This window comes from Podarcis gaigeae (assembly GCF_964106915.1).
Source record: "Podarcis gaigeae genome assembly, chromosome: 11".
Taxonomy (NCBI): Eukaryota; Metazoa; Chordata; class Lepidosauria; order Squamata; family Lacertidae; genus Podarcis; species Podarcis gaigeae.
In genome coordinates, this window is record NC_139687.1 from 33686701 (window position 1) to 33705703 (window position 19003).

Below are 19003 nucleotides of genomic sequence, written 5' to 3' on the forward strand. Positions count from 1 at the left end.
GTTTTCGTTTAATATCCAGTCTAGGGAAGAATCTTGCAAAACATGAAAGTTAGCTTTATGTTTTGGGACTTTTGATTGGTCCTAATACAGACATTATGTTGTTACTGCTGGCTTATACTTAATAGTAAGCTAATTCATTTGAATGGCTGAAATGGTTGCATATGATTATATGCTCTTAATTTTCCTGAAAGAAAGCAATTTGCAACAACTTCATAAAATATAGTATTATTCCAATAGCACACAGACATTCAGGATCAGAATGCTAGTTGTTGACAAGTCATATCCTTCACACAGCCCACCATTTCATGGAGCTCCTTCATTAGCATAAAAACTAATCCAATGAATGTTATTTCACTTCTGATACAATATTTATTTTAATTTCAGTGACTACAGTAAAGCACCAGTGATGTACCTGAGAACTTCATATTTTCTTCTGTCTTAGTGAATTACATTTGCTTTTCAAATGCCTCCTTAATATTTCATCTTGTCTGCCAAAAATTTATGTTTTGTTCTATTAGAAACTATTAGATTGAATTCCCATTATATAGAGAATCCCTTTGTAGTGTGAATATAGTCTTCTACCCTGTCAAGCAGCCATAGCAGGTTTCTTCCTTGCCTTTTTCCTTCTTTGTTCCAGGGCTATACATAAATTCAGTTTCTCTAATAAGGTATTCCTCAGCAGCCTTCGTGCCAATTGTATGGACTTTAATTTCCTAACTTTTCCCTCCAGGCTGCTCCTAATTAATATCCTAATTTTTGAAGTTATTTAGGTTTAGTAGTACAACGATCCTTCTCAGTGTGATCAGCCCTGTAAGTTTTAGCAATCACCGTTACTTAGCTGCTCAACCAGTTTGTTTTCCAACTTATTCCCTATAATGTCAAAAAGAAAAGAACAATTTTGTTTTAGAATTATAAACTAATTCTCTTTAGTTGCAGGGTAGCTTTCTTTGATTAGCTCAAGCCTTGCTTAGCTTCACTGTAGCACAGTTTGGCTAAAATCACGAGTCACCTTGCAAGTACCTTGTTTGCTCCTGATTTGTGTGTAGCAAACTGTGCTTTGGATTTTAAAAATTCATTGATGTGCTGGAAGTGAAATCTAGATGATTTTGAGATGTAGACTTCTTCACGCTGAGTGCAAGTTTTTCATTTTGGTGCAAAGGCATCAGCTGAGCTAAAGGCAAAACAGTGGCTAGCCTCAGTCATATTGCTATGCTACTCACTTTCCTCCTGTAGCTGAAAGGACTTGTAGCAGCCTGTGCAGCATTGTGAAGCTGCAGAGCCACCCTCCTAACACCAGTCACCAGGGTGGATAAAAATCAATGATTTATTTTAAAAAAAAAAAAATCGGATTTTTAAAATTTAAATCAGATTTTTTTTATTTAAATCAGATTTTTTTTAAAAAAAAATGCTTTTGAAGGAAAAATCTTCCTAAAGATAGTTTTCTGTTTAAGTTACATTATAGTCCAAAGCCCATGAGGAAATAAGGATTTTTTTAAAGTTTTTCATGTGTGGTAAAACTCAAACTGTTTATAATAAAAAAATATTGTTTAACCACATCAGTTAACAAACATGGATACATATGCTATAATGTTATTGTTTTAGTTAAATAAATTGTTTAAATTGTTACTAATAATTATTTTTCTACTTCCAATAAAGTACAGCAGAAAAGTTATCCAAATATAAACAGTTAACTTATTAAACTTCACAATAATTTCATAATCATCTGTTTATGTATTTCTAATAGTATAACCAAATCAGTAATTTTTGATATAACTACTCTGAAAATTTATTATTCCAAAAATGAAACCTTCATCTGGTTGTAAATATTAAGATTATACCAGCAAGAATGAGTCTTTCTGTAAAAAAAAATGATTTAAATCAAGTCTTACTGACTAGTGATTTAAATCGATTTGATTTAAATCAAATCAACCCTGAGTGTCACTGCAGCTTACTTTAATAGGGCTGGGGTGGAGGGGAGTGGCAACACCAGTCAAGAGGGCAGCTCTAAGCTCCACCCAACCCCACAGGCTGCTACTGTACTTCCCACCACCTTCTTGAGAATCAACATCTACTTGAATTGTGCAGGCTAGCACAAAGCTGCAGGTTACACTGTAAGCACACACAAGTACACAGGACTACCAAGAAGCAGAACAGAAGCAACTCACTTTTCAGAACTAGTTGTGAACCTGACTTTGGTATCAGATATAAACAGCAACCCTTCCAATGTGTGTATATCTCTTCTTGTGTAACTAGTTCTAGACTCTCTTCAAAGTGCAAATATACTTCAGCAAAGATTATGCAACTTGCTGATAATGCAGTTGCTGAACTGTCACAGAGCTCAACTGCAAAATATCAAAATATTTTCAATAACATAGGTACTTATTATATAATTTGTACTTACCCCAATATGTGCAAAGGTTATTTCATCACGCTCACTAGCCATATCCTCTATGTCTGCTGTGACACTTCCACCCTTCACTTGAAAGTGCGTTTTAGTCATATAGCCATCATCAACAGAGTCCTGTGTTTAAAGAAAATAAATGGCATTACTATCTTTTCACCAGAAACCCAATAAATGAAACATTTAGGCCTCAGTATCCAATATATATTTCTTAACAGATATGGTTAAAAATGTTCAGCAGAATTCACAATTATTCTTCACTACTCTATTTTATGTCTTTTTTACTTGCAAATGGTGTCCTGCACAATACTTTCCACCAGGTATTGTGGTGCTGTTGTTGTTTTAAAAAAAACAATTTTTATGGAGGAATCATGGTGGCTGCAACGGCACAAAAGCAGCTCCTGAAGCCAGCTAGAGTAAACGGCTCTGTCTGGCTGACTCCTGGGCTCCCAGGACTGCTGCCGCCAGCACCGCCAGCGGAGAGGAATCAGAGGTGCTTGGTGCGTCTATCAGAGGAGCCAAAACACACACACCCCCACGACCTTGATTGAGCCAGGAAGGCACCTGGCCACCCACCCAACAGTCCAGAGGAGCTCCAAAACCAGGAGGACAGTGGAGCTAATGCGAAGAGGGAGAAAGAATGGGGAAAAGAGGAAGAAAAAGAAAGAAAGAAAAAGAAAAAGGAGACCCAACTTTACCGCTGGCGTACCATCCATTATTCCACCATGCAGCACAAAACCTCCAGATAAAAACCTGGCAATCCAAAGGCTTATATCACCTAATAGACTTTTATAAAAATAACAAACCTTTGTCAACACAAGAAATACAAGACAAACTAGAAGACACCCAAATGCCCTGGTTAATACAACACCAGCTACATGCCCTCTTAAACAACCCAACAGTAAAATCAGCAGCAACAAGGCCCCTGACAACCTTTGAAAACCCCCTCCTAACAACAAAGGGAAACGGTAAAGGGATGGTATCCACAATATACAAAATACTACTCCAAAATCCCACAAACCCCCTAGACGTAATCAAAAAACAATGGGAGAATGACATAGGCTATAAGATTAACCCCACTCAATTCACCAAAATGTGGTCTAAACCCCCCTTTAAATCCGTATCAACGAAAAGAAAAGAACTCACTCTGAAACTCACCTACAGGTGAACCTAACACCAAGAAAACTAGCGCTAATACGCCCAGGAACCTCACCAAAATGCTGGAGAGGGTGCACCTCCACAGGCACATGTGGTGGGAGTGCCCCAAAATCCAACTATTCTGGACAACAGCCATATGAGAAATATGTAAAATAACTAAGCAAGTATTAGACACCACCCCAGAATTGGCCCTACCAAACATCTTCCAAGACAATAATGCCCATTTACACCACAAAGAACACATAACCCACCTACTTTCAGCAGCCAGAAACACCATAACCAGACACTGGAAAGACCTGTCAGGAGTAAGCATGGACCAATGGTGCCAAATAGTATGGGAAACAGCCCTACTAGAAAAATTAATCAATAAACTGAAACTGACACAGGGACAAATAGAAGAAGACACCTTCACCCCGGTATGGCTCCCCTTTATCACATATACAGCCCAACAAGACAATGACAATAATCCACCAACAGCATACAAATCAATATGGCTAACCTGATCCAAAACACCCAACCACTCCACTCACACCCGAAAACAAAGATCACTACAGCCAATCACAATCAAACAATCACACCCTAGGCCAACCCCAACCTCTCTCACCACCAAAGATACACAAATGAACAGCAGAGAACCTGCACGAGCAACGCTGACACAAAACCCTGCATACATTAAGCAAAACAGAAACATTGTCACCCGACCCCACCCCCACCCATCTTCCCCCCCTCCACACCTCCCCCCCAATGTCTCAACAAATGAAACTGATTTGTAAAAATGTTACATAGAAAAAATACGAGAGACATTACACATATTTCTGTAAAACAAGAAAATCCTTAAAATAAAATAATAATAATAATAATAATAATAATAAAGATTTCAGGCAGGATCTCTCCCAGTCCCACCAGGAGATGCTGGGAACTGACCCTGATGCTTTCTGCATGCTAAGCAGTTGTTCTACTGAAGGAGGTGAGGACAGGTAACCCCACCTAGGCCCGAAGTCACCCCCCCCAACCAGGCCTCAAAACTGTCCAGAATTCCTTTTCTCTCTTCTAAAAAATCTACAGCTAAAGTTTTCCTGTTTTCTCACAAGATGCTGTTGAAAGGCAAACCGTTACTTTTATCAGTACGAGAAGGCTTCAAAAAGCTAATGAATAGACTCTGTCAGAGCAAGCCTGAGAACTGACTCTTATCTCATTCTAGTTGCAACATCTTGAACGTGCTGAACCGCAAGGCTCCTCGACCCCCCTTTGGCTTCTCATCCCCCTTTCCTGGGAAGAGTCCAAAAGATTCCCAAGACAGGAGCTTTCTGTTCATGCTCAGGAAACCCACCATGGGGCAGGACTCCTGAGGGGAGGAGAAAGGGGAGGGAACTGGAAGGGGAATATATACTCTGGGCAAATGGCTGTGAACTCGTGCTTGTTTTGTGAATCTATCACACTTGCTCCTTCTACCAGCCGGATGGTAGAATAAAGCTTTTTCTCTGAAACTATTCCTTGAGTGTCTGTTGACTCCCATTTCCCTCCCCCAGGCGCAAAGCTCTTCTCACCCGAGGCTAAAAAGGCTACACTACCACTGAGCTATGGCCCTAGCTCACAATATTGCTGTCAGGATAAAATGGAGAAGGCGGAGGCAGAAGTGTATATGCTCTGTGGAGGAAAGGTAGGATAGAAGTATAAGAAGGAATAAAGTATGTAAACTAGCCTATAAGTGAATAAGCTACAGTATATTTTTAACTTACTCTCCTAATAATTTGTATATAAAAGTGGTATATAAATTTTATTAAATAAAAAAGAGGAAATGTTCAGACTTTCAAACAGTATGTTATGCCTGAGCCTTCATTGCTGAAACTCCCAACAGCATTTTCATGCTCACAAACTCCTGATGAAGGCTTAAGGAACCATTGTGACATAACCCATTCAAGCAGAGTGAAGGGGCAACAGGCTGTCAACAGTGGCAGTAGTTGGGGGCTCCCAGCTATTAAAAAGCCACATAAAGTCTTTTCATACTGCCTGAGGAATTAATTCCTTATTTAACGTTCATAATTGCTGGATCGATTTAACAGGACTGGAGCTAACATTTGCTTGGATTTGGCACCATTTATAGGGAACTGCCTGCTGCATCCTCCGCTTTGAAGTCACCCTGGTCTTTGGGCCTCCAGCACCTTCTTCAGCATGTCCAACCCATCTAAGAGGCGTATGATGCTGGTGTTCTACTGGGTTAGGAAGAAGCCCCTGACGGAGAAGCCATGCTCTACCATCTCAGCCAAACCTTCTGCCTCTGCACCGGCTTGCAACACTCCTCACATTTCACCCTACTTCACTAGGAGCAAGACACAACCCACTCCACTCAGGAGGTACAGCAGGCGCAAGTTGCTGCGATTGCCGAATCTCACCGACCCCAAGTTTTTAAGATATGTCATTGGCAGAGTTGGCCGGAAGAGAGCCCGCAGGCGTGGCAAGCAAAAGAAGACGCCAGCAGAAACAGGAAAAGGGGAAGCGGCCTACTGGAGTTGCCACTGACAACCACTCTCAGCCTCTTTTTTTCTTCCCCCTCAAATGGGCGAGCCCCTTCTGGCCCAGCATGCTTTGCGCGCACCATGGTGGCGCCCAGCCCCAGCACGTCCCAACCAGTGCCCGTTTTCCCTTTCCCCTTCTCCGCCTCAATGGCCAGGGCTGAAAAACTCTGCCTCTGCCGGCCGCCAAACCGAATAAGAAGAAGCCGCCCTTTCGGGCCTGCACAGGCTTCAGGAGTTGGATACGGGATCAGAGGAAGAAATTGGACCTGCTATTCTTAAGGAGGCTAATGGAAAAGAAGACTTGGAAAAGAACCTCCTGAAGCTTCAGAAAGACCCGAAAGAGGCTGTGCTGAAGTTTTCCCTCACGTGGAACACAAACTCGCGGAACTACCTCGAGGCTCAGGCAGTGGTGGAAACCCTTCTCCACTTCGATGGCAATAATTCTGTCCTCTTCATCTTTAAAGATTAATTTTGGATCCAACTTAGGATTGACGCACATTATTACCCCTCTCTTTTTGGTTTTATCTGAAGATATAAACTCCTGTCCTAGTCCTTTATTTATTAGTAGTTTTCTATATTGTCTTTTTATGTGTGTCTCCTGCAAACAAATAATATCTAATTTCTGCTTAGCCAATGTGTGATATTTCTCTTCATTTTATTATGAAGTCCATTTACATTCCATGAAAATAATTTAAGATCCATTTAGTATTACTTTCTCTCTTCTGCCTTTTAAACTGTTAAATAAAAAAAAATCCCTTTGCCTTTACTGTTTGTCCTCTTTTTCCTCCTCCTCTTTCCACCAGGTATTTTGTTTATATGACTATATATATATAAATGCCCAAACCTTTTCCGAGATCAAACTTTATGGAAAAAAAGACTATTCTTGATTGATGGAAACAAGTAGAAGGAGTACTTTTTATTTTGTTTTATGATCAACTTAAAAAATGAACTGAAAAGGCACAACTCATCTTAAATTAATTCACCTAGAAAATTATACATGAAGATTATTGTGGTTACTCAAACAAAAGTAAATTTAAAATACTAATACAAGTATATTATTTAACCCTTCGGTTTTCCTTCATTAGTTCCTCAATCTAGTGCACTTCTCATTATGTCATGTCATACTTATGTCAAGTCATACTCATTACGTCATAGGCATACTTCATGTCATGCCTATCCTGTAGCTTCTCAGTTAATTATTAAATCTAATGACTGATTACTGAATACATTAAAGTTAAGGAATATGATTGGCAGCTGCCCTGCTCTCATGGGCGCCTTTTGAAAAACATTCTTGGGTAAAATGCCTATGAAAGTCAATTGTCTGGAATCATATTGCTATATTCCTCATATACTTTCTTTTATTTTCCTGTCTTCCTTTTATCTCCTCTCTTTCACATATTATTATTTCTTTTTGTACATTAGAAAATGAAAATAAAAACAATTATTTTTAAAAAATATAATTATTGATCTTGTACATCGTTCCTTTCCCAATATTAAAAGAATTAGCCATCATTTTTATATTCTCAACATGCAACCTCTTTCCTTCCCTAGACTGCATTACAGGAGTTATATTTAAGCCTTTCAGATCAACAATTTCATTCTATTGGCTCACCAGCAGAATTTCTATTCCCCAACTCCCCCAAAAATATGGGCTACCAATACAGTAGCTGCCATTATCAAGTCAAGGACAACCTTACAGGGGAGGGAGAGAGAACTACCAAGTCCAAAGCCCTGCCAGGCTCACACCAAGAAATTGAGAGTAGGGGGAAGTGTTTCTGCTTTCCCCCTTCTTTCTTTCTTTTTTTTTGGGGGGGGAGGGGAAGCTCTACCCCTCCTTTGCATGGAGAGATTCATTCTGAACTATAGCTCCTAGGATGTCCTCCTAGGAACCATAGGATTGCATACTAATTCACTTTCATATTTTGAAGTTAAGACAAGTACTACAGGATCTAGTACAATAGAAATACACTTTATTAATAGCTACAATAGCAATGAGTAATATAGAAGATATAGGATGGAGGCCAGGAGAAATAAATAGAAAATAAGTTAATTAGGACATGTTCATGATCTGGCAGCCAATTTCTTTCAAAAAGAAAAGGATGAAATTTTAAAATACTTAAAATAGTCATCAACATAACTAACTGAAAACAAAATTTTGAAATAAATAATGTTGATGGGGAATGGAGATTTATCCTAAGAACACATCATTGGATACACAAAAGTGTAAGGGTGGAGGGAATGCATCATTTGCAAAAGGAATTGAAAGAATGATTTTCACATGATAAAAGAAAAAAAATCACCTTTAAAATACTTTTTTATATTATATATGTTTATATTATATTAGCTATATGCGTTAATGAGAGAAAATAAAAATAGATATGGGGCAGAGGAATGGCCATGAATATAGATCAACAGATAACCCTCTATTCAGAAAAGAGATCTCAAAAACATCGGATAATCCAAATAAAACAAGGTGGTATTCCTTAAGCCACAACAGCTGACCTACTTTCAGTTAGATACATATGGTAAACCTGTAAATACTGACAAAAAAGGCACAAACGTTCAATAGATATTTCAATAGACGCATTGAGGATGTATCCTTCCCATATGCCATTGAAAATGTGATTGAAAATTTACCATCTGTAAATCAGGGAAATGTGAAGTAGCACTTTCTAAAATTAAACATTAAAAGTATGCAGACCCAGAAAACTCACACTAAAGAGCCATGTAAGAACAAAAGCATTAGAAATCACTAACTTAAATTTCAAAATTTAAGGTCTGTGAAAGTTAGAAAATCCTGCATATTTCACATCATAAAACTAAAATACTGTACATTATTCCTAAGACCTAGGAAAGCATGCAAATCAACAAAGAGCACTTCATGTGAGAGAACAAGTGAACAAAAGTAATGAATACACATTAAAATAACATCAATTATGAAAATAAATAAGAAATTTCTTGCAAATGTGACCCCAAATATATGTTTACATTTATAGGAGTTATACGGCCATTACGATATTGATACAACAAATATGTATCTTATGATCTACTATGCTTGTGACAATGAAGCCATACCATAATATATGCATTAGGAAGCTGGAAGAGGGAAAAAAACAAGATGGGCACAAAAATAAACAAGTGATGAGAGGTTGTATACACAAAGATGGATGTATAATCATGCAGCACTGTGGGTCTTTTCACACATTTTGGGGGATGAATGGTGGTGAGGACTACTTGTTCACTGTGAGAGAGTCCACCTGATGCTATCAGGGCAAATAAAGGCAAAAAGGAAAATTAATGACAACACAAAATAAAACACATAAGAGATGGGTCTGCTGACAGTGTGTGGGAATATATATATAAATATATTCAACAGCCAAAGATTAGCTGCAGTTCATTAGTTAATATTTTAAATCTTTCTACACAAGCTTCTGATTTTTAAAATGCCAGATCCGCAGCAAATGGTGAAATGTGTACAGAATCAATGATGCAAAGGTAGATGATACCTGGTAGGTGGGCAAATGTAAGCTGCAACTTTGATTTCTTGTTCCCAGGTGGCTTTTCTCCAACTTCCTTTCCCCGGTCTTTAATTCATCTTTCCTGGCACCTTCTTATAATATATACTGTACATTATTTTATCCTTCCTAGGAATATCTTGCTTACCCCATTCCCTTGTCCTGTTTCCTATACTCTGGTACTCCACTAAGCTGATCCTGCCTATTTTCCTTTCCTCAGCTCATGCATCCTCTGCAACTCCCATCACCCAACCATGGGCAATGTTGGCTGGGACTGACAGCAGTTATAGTCTATAGTCTGAATGAGGACCCAGACTGGGGATGGCTGCTTTACATCTTCTTTCTTGCAGATTAAGAAGAGCCTTAATGGATCAGACCAAAGGGACTAACCAGCATCCTGTCACTCACAGCAACCAGTCAGATGCCTCTGCGAAGCCCAAGACAGAACATAAAAACAAGAGCCATCTTCTCTTGTTCGAAGCAATCACTGGTATTGAGAGGCAAAGCTGCCTCTGAAACCTTCATTCAGTTAATCAAGCTTTAGCTCAGTTGGTTACAGAATGGTGCTGATAACACCAAGGTTGCACGTTCAATCCCCATGCAGGACAGCTGCACGTTCCTGTATTGCAGGGGCTTTGACTAGATGATCCTCGTGGTCCCTTCCAACATGATTCTATGTGACTGATTCTTTGGTTGCCCACTGTAACTTTGCAAAGCATGTTGAGGGTAAAATTGCTTGTTTCCACAATGACCTTGATACTGTTATTACAGCAAGTCCAGATGAGGGCATCAATGTTGCATCTAAGCTTTCTGAGATCATTTTTAGTTGATGTAGCCCAAGGACACAGACAAGGGGCTTGCTAGTATGCAACCATCCATATGCACTCTCAACTCTTGCCCATCTTAGCTAATCAAAGCTAGCCAGGGATGTTTGACAGAAGGAAATGTATTATAGTGCCCTCACCAATATACAGTATTTCAAGAAGTGAGAAGTTCTAAGGACAGTGCTACTCAGGGTTTGGTTTTCCTTTGAGGAAATATTTTGTAATATTTGGTTTATTTACAGATATAGCAGAGCACAGATTGAGGCAAGCAGCTTATGAACTTTCAACAATCAGCAAACCTGCTACCTTACAATGAAACCCAAAGTAGATGCACCCCCCACCCCAGTGTGTCATTCTCCGTCTCTGAAAGCTTACACTGCCCTCCTCCCACTAGCAAGAAGCTACCAGGTTAACCATATCTGCAAATGTGCAGACATATGCAATATTATATATGAAGTATTATTTTCCAATTATTATGTTCACCTAGAATGAACTGAATTAGTCTATAAATGTCTCTTTCTTGTTCAGATCACTCCAACAACATTTTATTAACTAAATGTAAGCTGTTCACACCAACAACTTTTTGTTAGCTAGATGGCAACATGGACGACTTTTAGAGAAAACATTTGTTCCTGGGGGAGACTGAAAGGAACATCAATATTTTTCAGCAAAAATGTTTACCTCTTTGGGAATATAGCTTCATTGAAATTTCACAGAAGAAAACCAGATGTTTCATTTCTTCAACTTTAAGTAATTTTCATGTCAAATAGGGATGTGATACAACATTTTTGTTTTGAACCAATCTCTTGTAACATCAAGTTTAATTAAACTATGCTAAATTACTTTGCCTGAATATGCTATTTTTCTCTCAAGGGACTCCTTGCACCTCAGACAGACCCCTTCCTCATGCTTGGCACCACATAAATTTAAAGAAGCATCCTTTTCTATGGGAGATGTATATTTGCACGTATGTACAAAAGAATAAAACAGGAATTATTTTTGGCCTGGTGCCTGAGGTGAATGGTTAATAAAATCTAAAGTGAGTCTAGAACAGCTGCATACCCTTAAGTGTGCTGCTCAGTTTTCAGTACATAGATTCCTGCTGTTTGTGGCTCTAGATCAAGACAGCTCAGAAGGTTTGGTACAAAACCTGCCAGTTGCTGCTTTCCAATCAACAGTTAACTGAGCAGAATCTCCTTTCTCTGAAACACTTTCTCCTCCCAGCAATATCCAATAGCTGTAAGTGCTAGGTTGCAGGCGCAGAACCAGCAAGAATATGCAAGTGTGCCTCCCTCTATAGCTGCTGCCTTCACAAAGCCTCCTGAAAACCCATTATCTGGCTTTTCATCTACCTCTTTGAAAACATATCCAATTATCCCAAACAGAAAATGTTGCATAATTTAACCTTATTTATTAACTGTAAATATATTAAAAAACCTTTGGGGTCCATTTTGCATCCCTGCAAAGACTGCACCTGAAGCAGGTGCCCTGTCACCCCCAACTTTATTATAAACCTCCTACATACTAGCTCCAATAAGCAAATTAAGCATGCTGTCCTCAACAAATAAGTATTGCCAAAAAAGTTTAAGTACTGATTGAATCACGTGGCAAGCATTGCTGGGAAGAATATCTGCTGAAAGGGAACCAAACTGCATAGTTGATAATGAATGGTAGCTGCATATTAAGAGCTTATTTCTCAAAGGAAGCACAAACAAATTGGGGTTTTATTAGCTGTTTCATTAAGTTTTATTTTAGACAAACACACACAGAAAGCATATGTGCAACATCTGATATAAAAGGATTCTATTCAAAACAAGTCTCTGTACAGAACCCATTAATGTAGCATTAAATTACTCAACAAGGCTGCAAATTTAACTATAAATTTAACTCTTTGACTAATCTATCATTTCTGACAGAGTTTATTTCATTTGCTCTGATCTTTAAATCAATGTGTCTAACTCTAGCACATTAGTTCTGTCTTTTAAGTAGCATTACATATATACATATATCTCTGTGTGTTATGTATGGCTAGTGCCATGGGCTATTGTAGCGCTTTCTTTTTATCAAGTTTGCTCCTAAAACAAATCATTGTGTGCTTCTGTCAGTAAACATTTGAACACAGAACAGATCAGTTTAGAGAAAATTACCTTGTTCTTAGAGTTGCTTTTGTGGTGATGCTTTATTTATATTCCCACTAAGACACAATGAGCCAAATTCAGAACGTACCTGTGCTAGAACAAACCAATTCTTTTTGCATATGCAGCTGTAATGTTCAATGAGGAACAATAACTGAACTCAAATCTAAGCAATTGGGGAGGGGGGGTTAGGATCTACCAGGAAGAGAAAGATCTCAGTAGCATATTCAGTGGCTATGGAATTCTGAACTTAAATGCCAGCTACAATTCAGAAGTCGGGTATTCTCAAATCAAATTGAAATTAATGGATTTGGGTGCAATTCTTCTCACATTTTCATGTGGGTAAATCCCACTGATCATAGTAGAGCTTATTGCATAGAATTGTATCCAATGCTACTCTCATGCAACATGCACTTATTGTTGTTATTATTATTAAATAAATTTGCATACTACCCTTCATCTGTATGCCTCTGTAATTTTAATGGAACTAAAGTATGATCACAAAACCATAGGAAGCAGCCCAATACCAAGTCAAATCACTGGTCCATCTAGCTCAGTATTGCCTATGGCTGGCAGTGGTTGTTCAGGATTTAAAAATGAGATAGTTCCCAAGCCCTGCTGGAGATGCCAGGGATTTAACCTGGCACTGTTTGCAGGCAAGGCACGTGAACTGAAACTAAAGCCATGAGCTATGCTCAACATAATCTGTATAGACAGGTTCCCGTTTCCTATAGTAGCATAATACTGCACAGAGGCCTAGGGTCTGCCCAGGACCAAGGAAACCTAAGGTCAAATCCCTGTCCCACTTGGTTGTTGTTGTTGTTTTAAAAAAACAACCTAAAAGCAGTTTACAAAATGTTAAAACAAGAAAAATTCACAACCATACTTAAAAACATACAAAAGTTAAAATATTAACACAAATTAAAATTACCTCAACTTTCCAAGCATGTAGGTAGGCTTGCCTAACCAAAAGTGTTTTTAGTAGGTGCCAGAAAGAGTACAGTGAAATCACCTGCTTGATCTCAATAGGCAGAGAATTCCAAAGTGCTGTTGCTGTCCCACTAAACAATTGAGTTCTTACAAATGTGCAACGGATATTATGTGGCACCTGTAGTAGTGCCAATTCCACCAATCAAAATGGTTGAGTGGGCACATATGGGATAAGGTGATCTCATAGGTAATCCGGTCCCAAGCTCAACCTGATACGTTACTGAGTTGTTGTAAAGACAAAATTGGATGGGGAGAGGGAGACACAACCATATACAATACCCTGACCACATTTGAGGAAGGGAAGGAGTAGAATAAATTAGTAGAACAATCGACTATAGCACTGAAATTTTGCAATCAAGATCCAATTCGCTATGCAACAAAACCCTCACACACAACAATCACTTAGCCTTGACATTTAACTCCCAAACCTGACTATTTTTACCACAAAATAGTACTTATGTGACATATATTTTTCTAAGATACTTTTAAATAGAACACCACACATGCAGAAAAAACAATCTTTATTTCAATTCAAAATTGTCAATTTACCTCATTTGTATGGTCAGGCTACATGTAAACAGCCATTTTCTTGGTCAATTGTGGCAAAAAAGACTCCCCTCTCAGCAATTAGGTAGGAAAGCTGTTGTTAATCAGAATATCATTCAAAGCACAATTTATGTTCTATAAATACTAATGATAGTTGTGAACACAAAAGTGTGTGTGTGTGTGTGTGTGTTGGTAACTTTTGTAAATATTTCCAAAGCTATACAATATTTCTGATAATTCCATGTTTCTAAAAAACCTGAAAAAATATTTAGACACACATTGAATCCCCAAACTACTTTTCGATTTGAAGGAACCATAGTGTAGAAAAGGTAACAAAGTAAAACAGAAGTACAGATTCATTAATTATTATTAAATTTCTATTCTGCCCTTCATCCAAAGATCACAAGGTAGTTTGCAATATAAAAACACAAAAATACATAACATAGCAACAAACCAAAACAGTAACCACCATCCACCACCCAGTTTAAAAGGTCATAGATTGTTTAATTGGCCAAAAGAAAGGCCTGGAAGAAAATGAATGTTTTTGCCTGGCATTTAAAGATATGCAATGAAGGCACCAGGCAAGCCTTCCTGGACATTAAAAAACATCCCTGGCCTATAAAATTTGAGACAAATCTAGCAACATAGTGTTTTGGCTAGAGATTAAAATCTGGCACATACCTTTACAATTCTCCACTGCCAATTGTCTCCTACTTGTTGAGAGTGTTTGATAAATTCTGCACAATATTGCTTGAATTTATTCTCTTCCAGAAAGAAATCTTCACCACACAAGTTAAGTGACATCTATTTAAAAAAACCAAAGTGTTAGTATTGGCAGATATAGTTAACTCTGAATAGAATATATAGCTCTCCCAAAGGAACAGGAAGCAATACAAGAGATCAACAAACAATAGGAATTGGGCTACTGCCCAATCCCTTGCTTTCAGATGAACTTTCTACTTATGGACAATGATTTCATGTCATTACTTGATGGTATAATATTTCTATAGTAACTTACCGGTATTCCCTGGACAGTTTGATGGGCCATTAAGCTAATGCAGGAATTTCAAACCTACAACCCTTCAGATGTTGCTGGACTCCAACTGCCATCAGCCTAAACCAACATAATCAGTGGTTGGTAGCTATAATCTAATAACATCTGGAAAGCTAAAGACTTCCCATCCCTGAGCTAACAATTCCTGAATTCCAGGGGGTTGACCTAGATGACCTTCAGGGTCCCTTCTAACTCTACAATTCTAGTATACTTTTCCAAAGGCAGAAGCCTCTCCAGAATGGGTACTGTTTTTTACACTTCAACCTGTAATGCATTCTGTCAGACAATATGCTTCAATAAAATGAGCAGAGCTTGGACATGCAGACCATTTTCAAGGATTGAAATGCTCATATAGGTGAACATTCTGCCATTTGTATCTCTCTTTATTGACAGTACGAGTAGGATCAAATATCACCACCACTCTGGATTACAAGGAACTGGGAAGTTTCCAAGTTTGGGGAAAATGTCAGTAATTACTACATCTCCCGATGCAGTTATCAGATGTGAAAGGTAAAAATACTGTAGTCTTCACACACACTTTAAATAGAACCACCTGTTTTTAGCAAATGAGCAGATGTAGGCATAACAGAGAAACTGAAATTTATAATGCAGTATTGCTTCTTTCCCCATACTTGTACAATAAAATCATTATAAGAGGAAATAATTGGCCAGTTTTTTTATTAAATGCACATATAAGAAGCTTACTAAATTCTGAAGCACCCATGAGAATTTAGCCTGCTCTTATACCTTGTAACATTACCAATCTTCCTTTATGTTTGGTTTTCAGAATTAAGGATCCTATAGCAGTGCTGCACAACTTGTCTCTCATGTTGAATGAAGCCCATCAGACACGTGTGGTATTTTACCAAACACTTGGTAGATCTTTCTAGTCTAATACCTTTCTAATCTAATACCATTTAGACTTAAAAATTGAGGGAGTGGGGAGGGGAGAGATAGAGTGCCTGAAAATCTAAAATACATTATTGTTTTCAGATTCATCTTGGTGTAATATGCAAGCTTTAACTGATGCATTTAAAGTACAAACAACCCCCATTTACACATGTTCAATATGTGTGTGACTGCACATAAACACATCACATCAAACCTGGAAATGACCACAAAACATCACAAAAGTCTCAATGTATCCTGCCTAAGTGAGACTTTCAAAGGCTTTCCCCAGAAACACATAACATTGTTTCCTTTATCTTCATTGTTCAGATGTCAGTGTCATTGCTTTTGTAGCAAAAACACCACCACCCACATACAAGAGGGACAGAGGTAATCTCAAATTCCCTAAATACAGTACAAAAAAAACCTTTTTTTAAAAAAAAGCCGAAAGAAACTCCAAAAGCAGTGAGGACTAGGAATACTCAGAAGCTGCAGTGCTGAAAGATGAGGTGGAAACAGAAGATCAGCTAGGAAGGGAATGGAATGGATAGATATGATCACAGAGTTTAGGGAAGTTTTTAATGTCTGATGTTTTATCGCTTTACAGTCATACCTTGGGTTAAATATGCTTCAGACTGAGCATTTTCAGGTTGCATTCTGCGGCGACCCAGAAGTAACGGAATGGGTTACTTCCGGGTTTCACCGCTCGCGCTCAAAGTGATGTCACGCGCATGCGCAGAAGCGGCAAATCGCAACCCGTGCAGACGCGGGTTGCGTTCTGCTCAGGATGCGAACGGGGCTCCGGAACGGATCCCGTTCACATCCAGAAGTACCACTGTATTATTATTATTATTATCATCATCATCATTAATTCTGTTGGGAGCCGCCCAGAGTGGCTGGGGAAAACCAACCAGATAGGTGGGGTATAAATTCTATTTATTATTATTATTATTATTATTATTATTATTATATTAAATTTACAGCATAAAAATACAAAATGAGAACACAAGATAGACACCAAAAAACAAACTGATAATGCCCTTCTCACGAACACATTTAAAAGGCCATAAGTTGTTCAATCAGCCGAAGGCCTTGTTAGAATCAAAGAATTTTAGGGTTGGAAAGGACCCTGAGGGTCATCTCATATAACATTTTCACCTGGCACCTAAGTTACAGTATCATGGAAGAGGGCATGGTTGACTGAATGGAACAGTGAGCAGGAGCATTAAGCGCTGGAACCTTTCATTGTAGATCCCGCCTGTGCCTCTGAACACCAATTGCTGCAGAATAACAAGCCGCATCCCCCTTCAGGGCTACATAGGCTCCTGATTGGTTACTGTAAGAAACAGGATGCTGGACTAGATGAACCATTGATCTGAGCCAGCAGGGTTCCTCCTTATGCACACACCAGAGAACACTGGCCGGGGATATTTAGTACATCTCCAGCTGGCTCTAAGTTTTGGAAAGCACAGGTGTCCTTTGCTGCGTTTACAAACCTCTCCACTCCCTACGTTTCAGTCGCTGCTTATTTCCAACCACCCAACGGGGCTACTTTCCACAGCTCACATTTCCCTCATCTGGCAGAGCCAGGAGCAACGGGGAGGCTGTAGGGCACCTGAATGAAAACGTGCCTTCTTGTTGTTGTTTTCAAATGGCCTGAAACTTGTTGTCCCAGGGGACCAGGCTGTGCCAAGGCACAGTTTGCCATTCGAATTGCAAGCCTGTTTCTCCTTCCTAGGTAAAGGGACCCCTGACCATTTGGTCCAGTCGTGACCGACTCTGGGGTTGCGGCGCTCATCTCGCTTTATTGGCCAAGGGAGTGGCGTACAGCTTCTGGGTCATGTGGCCAGCATGACTAAGCCGCTTCTGGCGAACCACAGCAGCACACGGGAACGCCGTTTACCTTCCCGCCAGAGCGGTACCTATTTATCTACTTGCTCTTTTTGACGTGCTTTCGAACTGCTAGGTTGGCAGGAGCAGGGACCAAACAACGGGAGCTCACCCCGTCACGGGGATTTGAACCGCCGACTTTCTGATCGGAAAGTCCTAGGCTCTGTGGTTTAACCCACAGCGCCACCCGTGTCCTTCCTCCTTGCCTGTAAAACCACTCCTGCTTTCGGCATGTCTGTATGAACAAGAAGAGATCTGTGTACTGTGGGGTGGGAATTCCCCTGAAAAACATGCAGTAAGGCACCACAACAATTCCCCACACACACACAATTCCCCCCCTAGTTTAATTTCACTGCACACAGGTGGTGCAGTGACAATAAAGGTTTATTTTATTATTACACACACACCCCTATAGCATTCCTGTTTACGGTTGGGGAGGAGAGAAACTGAGCATACACTGAGGGGGCTGTGGGAAGGCAAGAGGGCGGCCCAAGGAACGGGCCACGCAAAGGCAGTTTCACACGGAGGCCGGTGACCAGGGCGGGAGTTTCCAAACCGCGCCTCTGAGGCAAAGTTGGCTAACAAAGAGCGACGGGAAGCCCCTCGGGGGAAAAACAGGCTCGGGAGACCAGCCTCCGCGCCTCCTGCCAGGCTGGGGCTGCCGGCGGCACCCGAGCGCCCTGCGACCGCCTCTTCCTTTCCATCCTCCCTCATCGCCTCGGCTCCCCCCTTCGCTCACCTTCTCCGCCTCCCGCCAATTTCTGACGGATGCGCACAAGGCTCCGTCTCTTCCTTCCTTGTGGGAGGAGCTCGAGGGAGGGGAGAGAGCGCGCTCCAGGGCGCAAGCGCAGAAGCACCCGCGCGGTTTCCTTTCCCCTGTCTCTCTCTGCTCTCGGGCTCCGGGAAGAGCCTCGGGACCCGCACCTCGAAAGCGCATGTGCTAGTCCGACGCATGCGCGTCTGTTGCGAGGGGGGGGCAGTTAAGAGGGCAGAGGGAAAGTGTTGTGTTGGGAAAGGGTGTTGCGCGTTGTTTCAGGGTTGGCAGCGTTTAACGTGAAGGTCCTCCCAAGTCCACCTTTTTCCCTT

General features: G+C 40.0%; 1 protein-coding gene and 1 long non-coding RNA gene across 3 annotated transcripts in view; both read right to left on the reverse strand.

Moving 5' to 3' along the window:
- Window positions 1-18869, reverse strand: part of ATG10 (autophagy related 10) — a 100814-nt gene extending 81945 nt beyond the window's left edge. For both annotated transcript variants that reach the window (XM_083703336.1, XM_083703335.1), the window contains exons 1-3: window positions 18657-18869; window positions 14767-14889; window positions 2402-2521 (exon numbers count right to left, since the gene is read on the reverse strand). In XM_083703336.1, coding sequence (XP_083559462.1) covers window positions 2402-2521; window positions 14767-14889; window positions 18657-18854 — 441 coding nt within the window. In that variant the 5' untranslated portion in view covers window positions 18855-18869. The remainder of the gene's footprint in view (window positions 1-2401; window positions 2522-14766; window positions 14890-18656) is intronic.
- LOC310827398 overlaps window positions 1-19003 on the reverse strand; it is a 793036-nt gene that overhangs the window by 478785 nt on the left and 295248 nt on the right. The window lies entirely within an intron of this gene.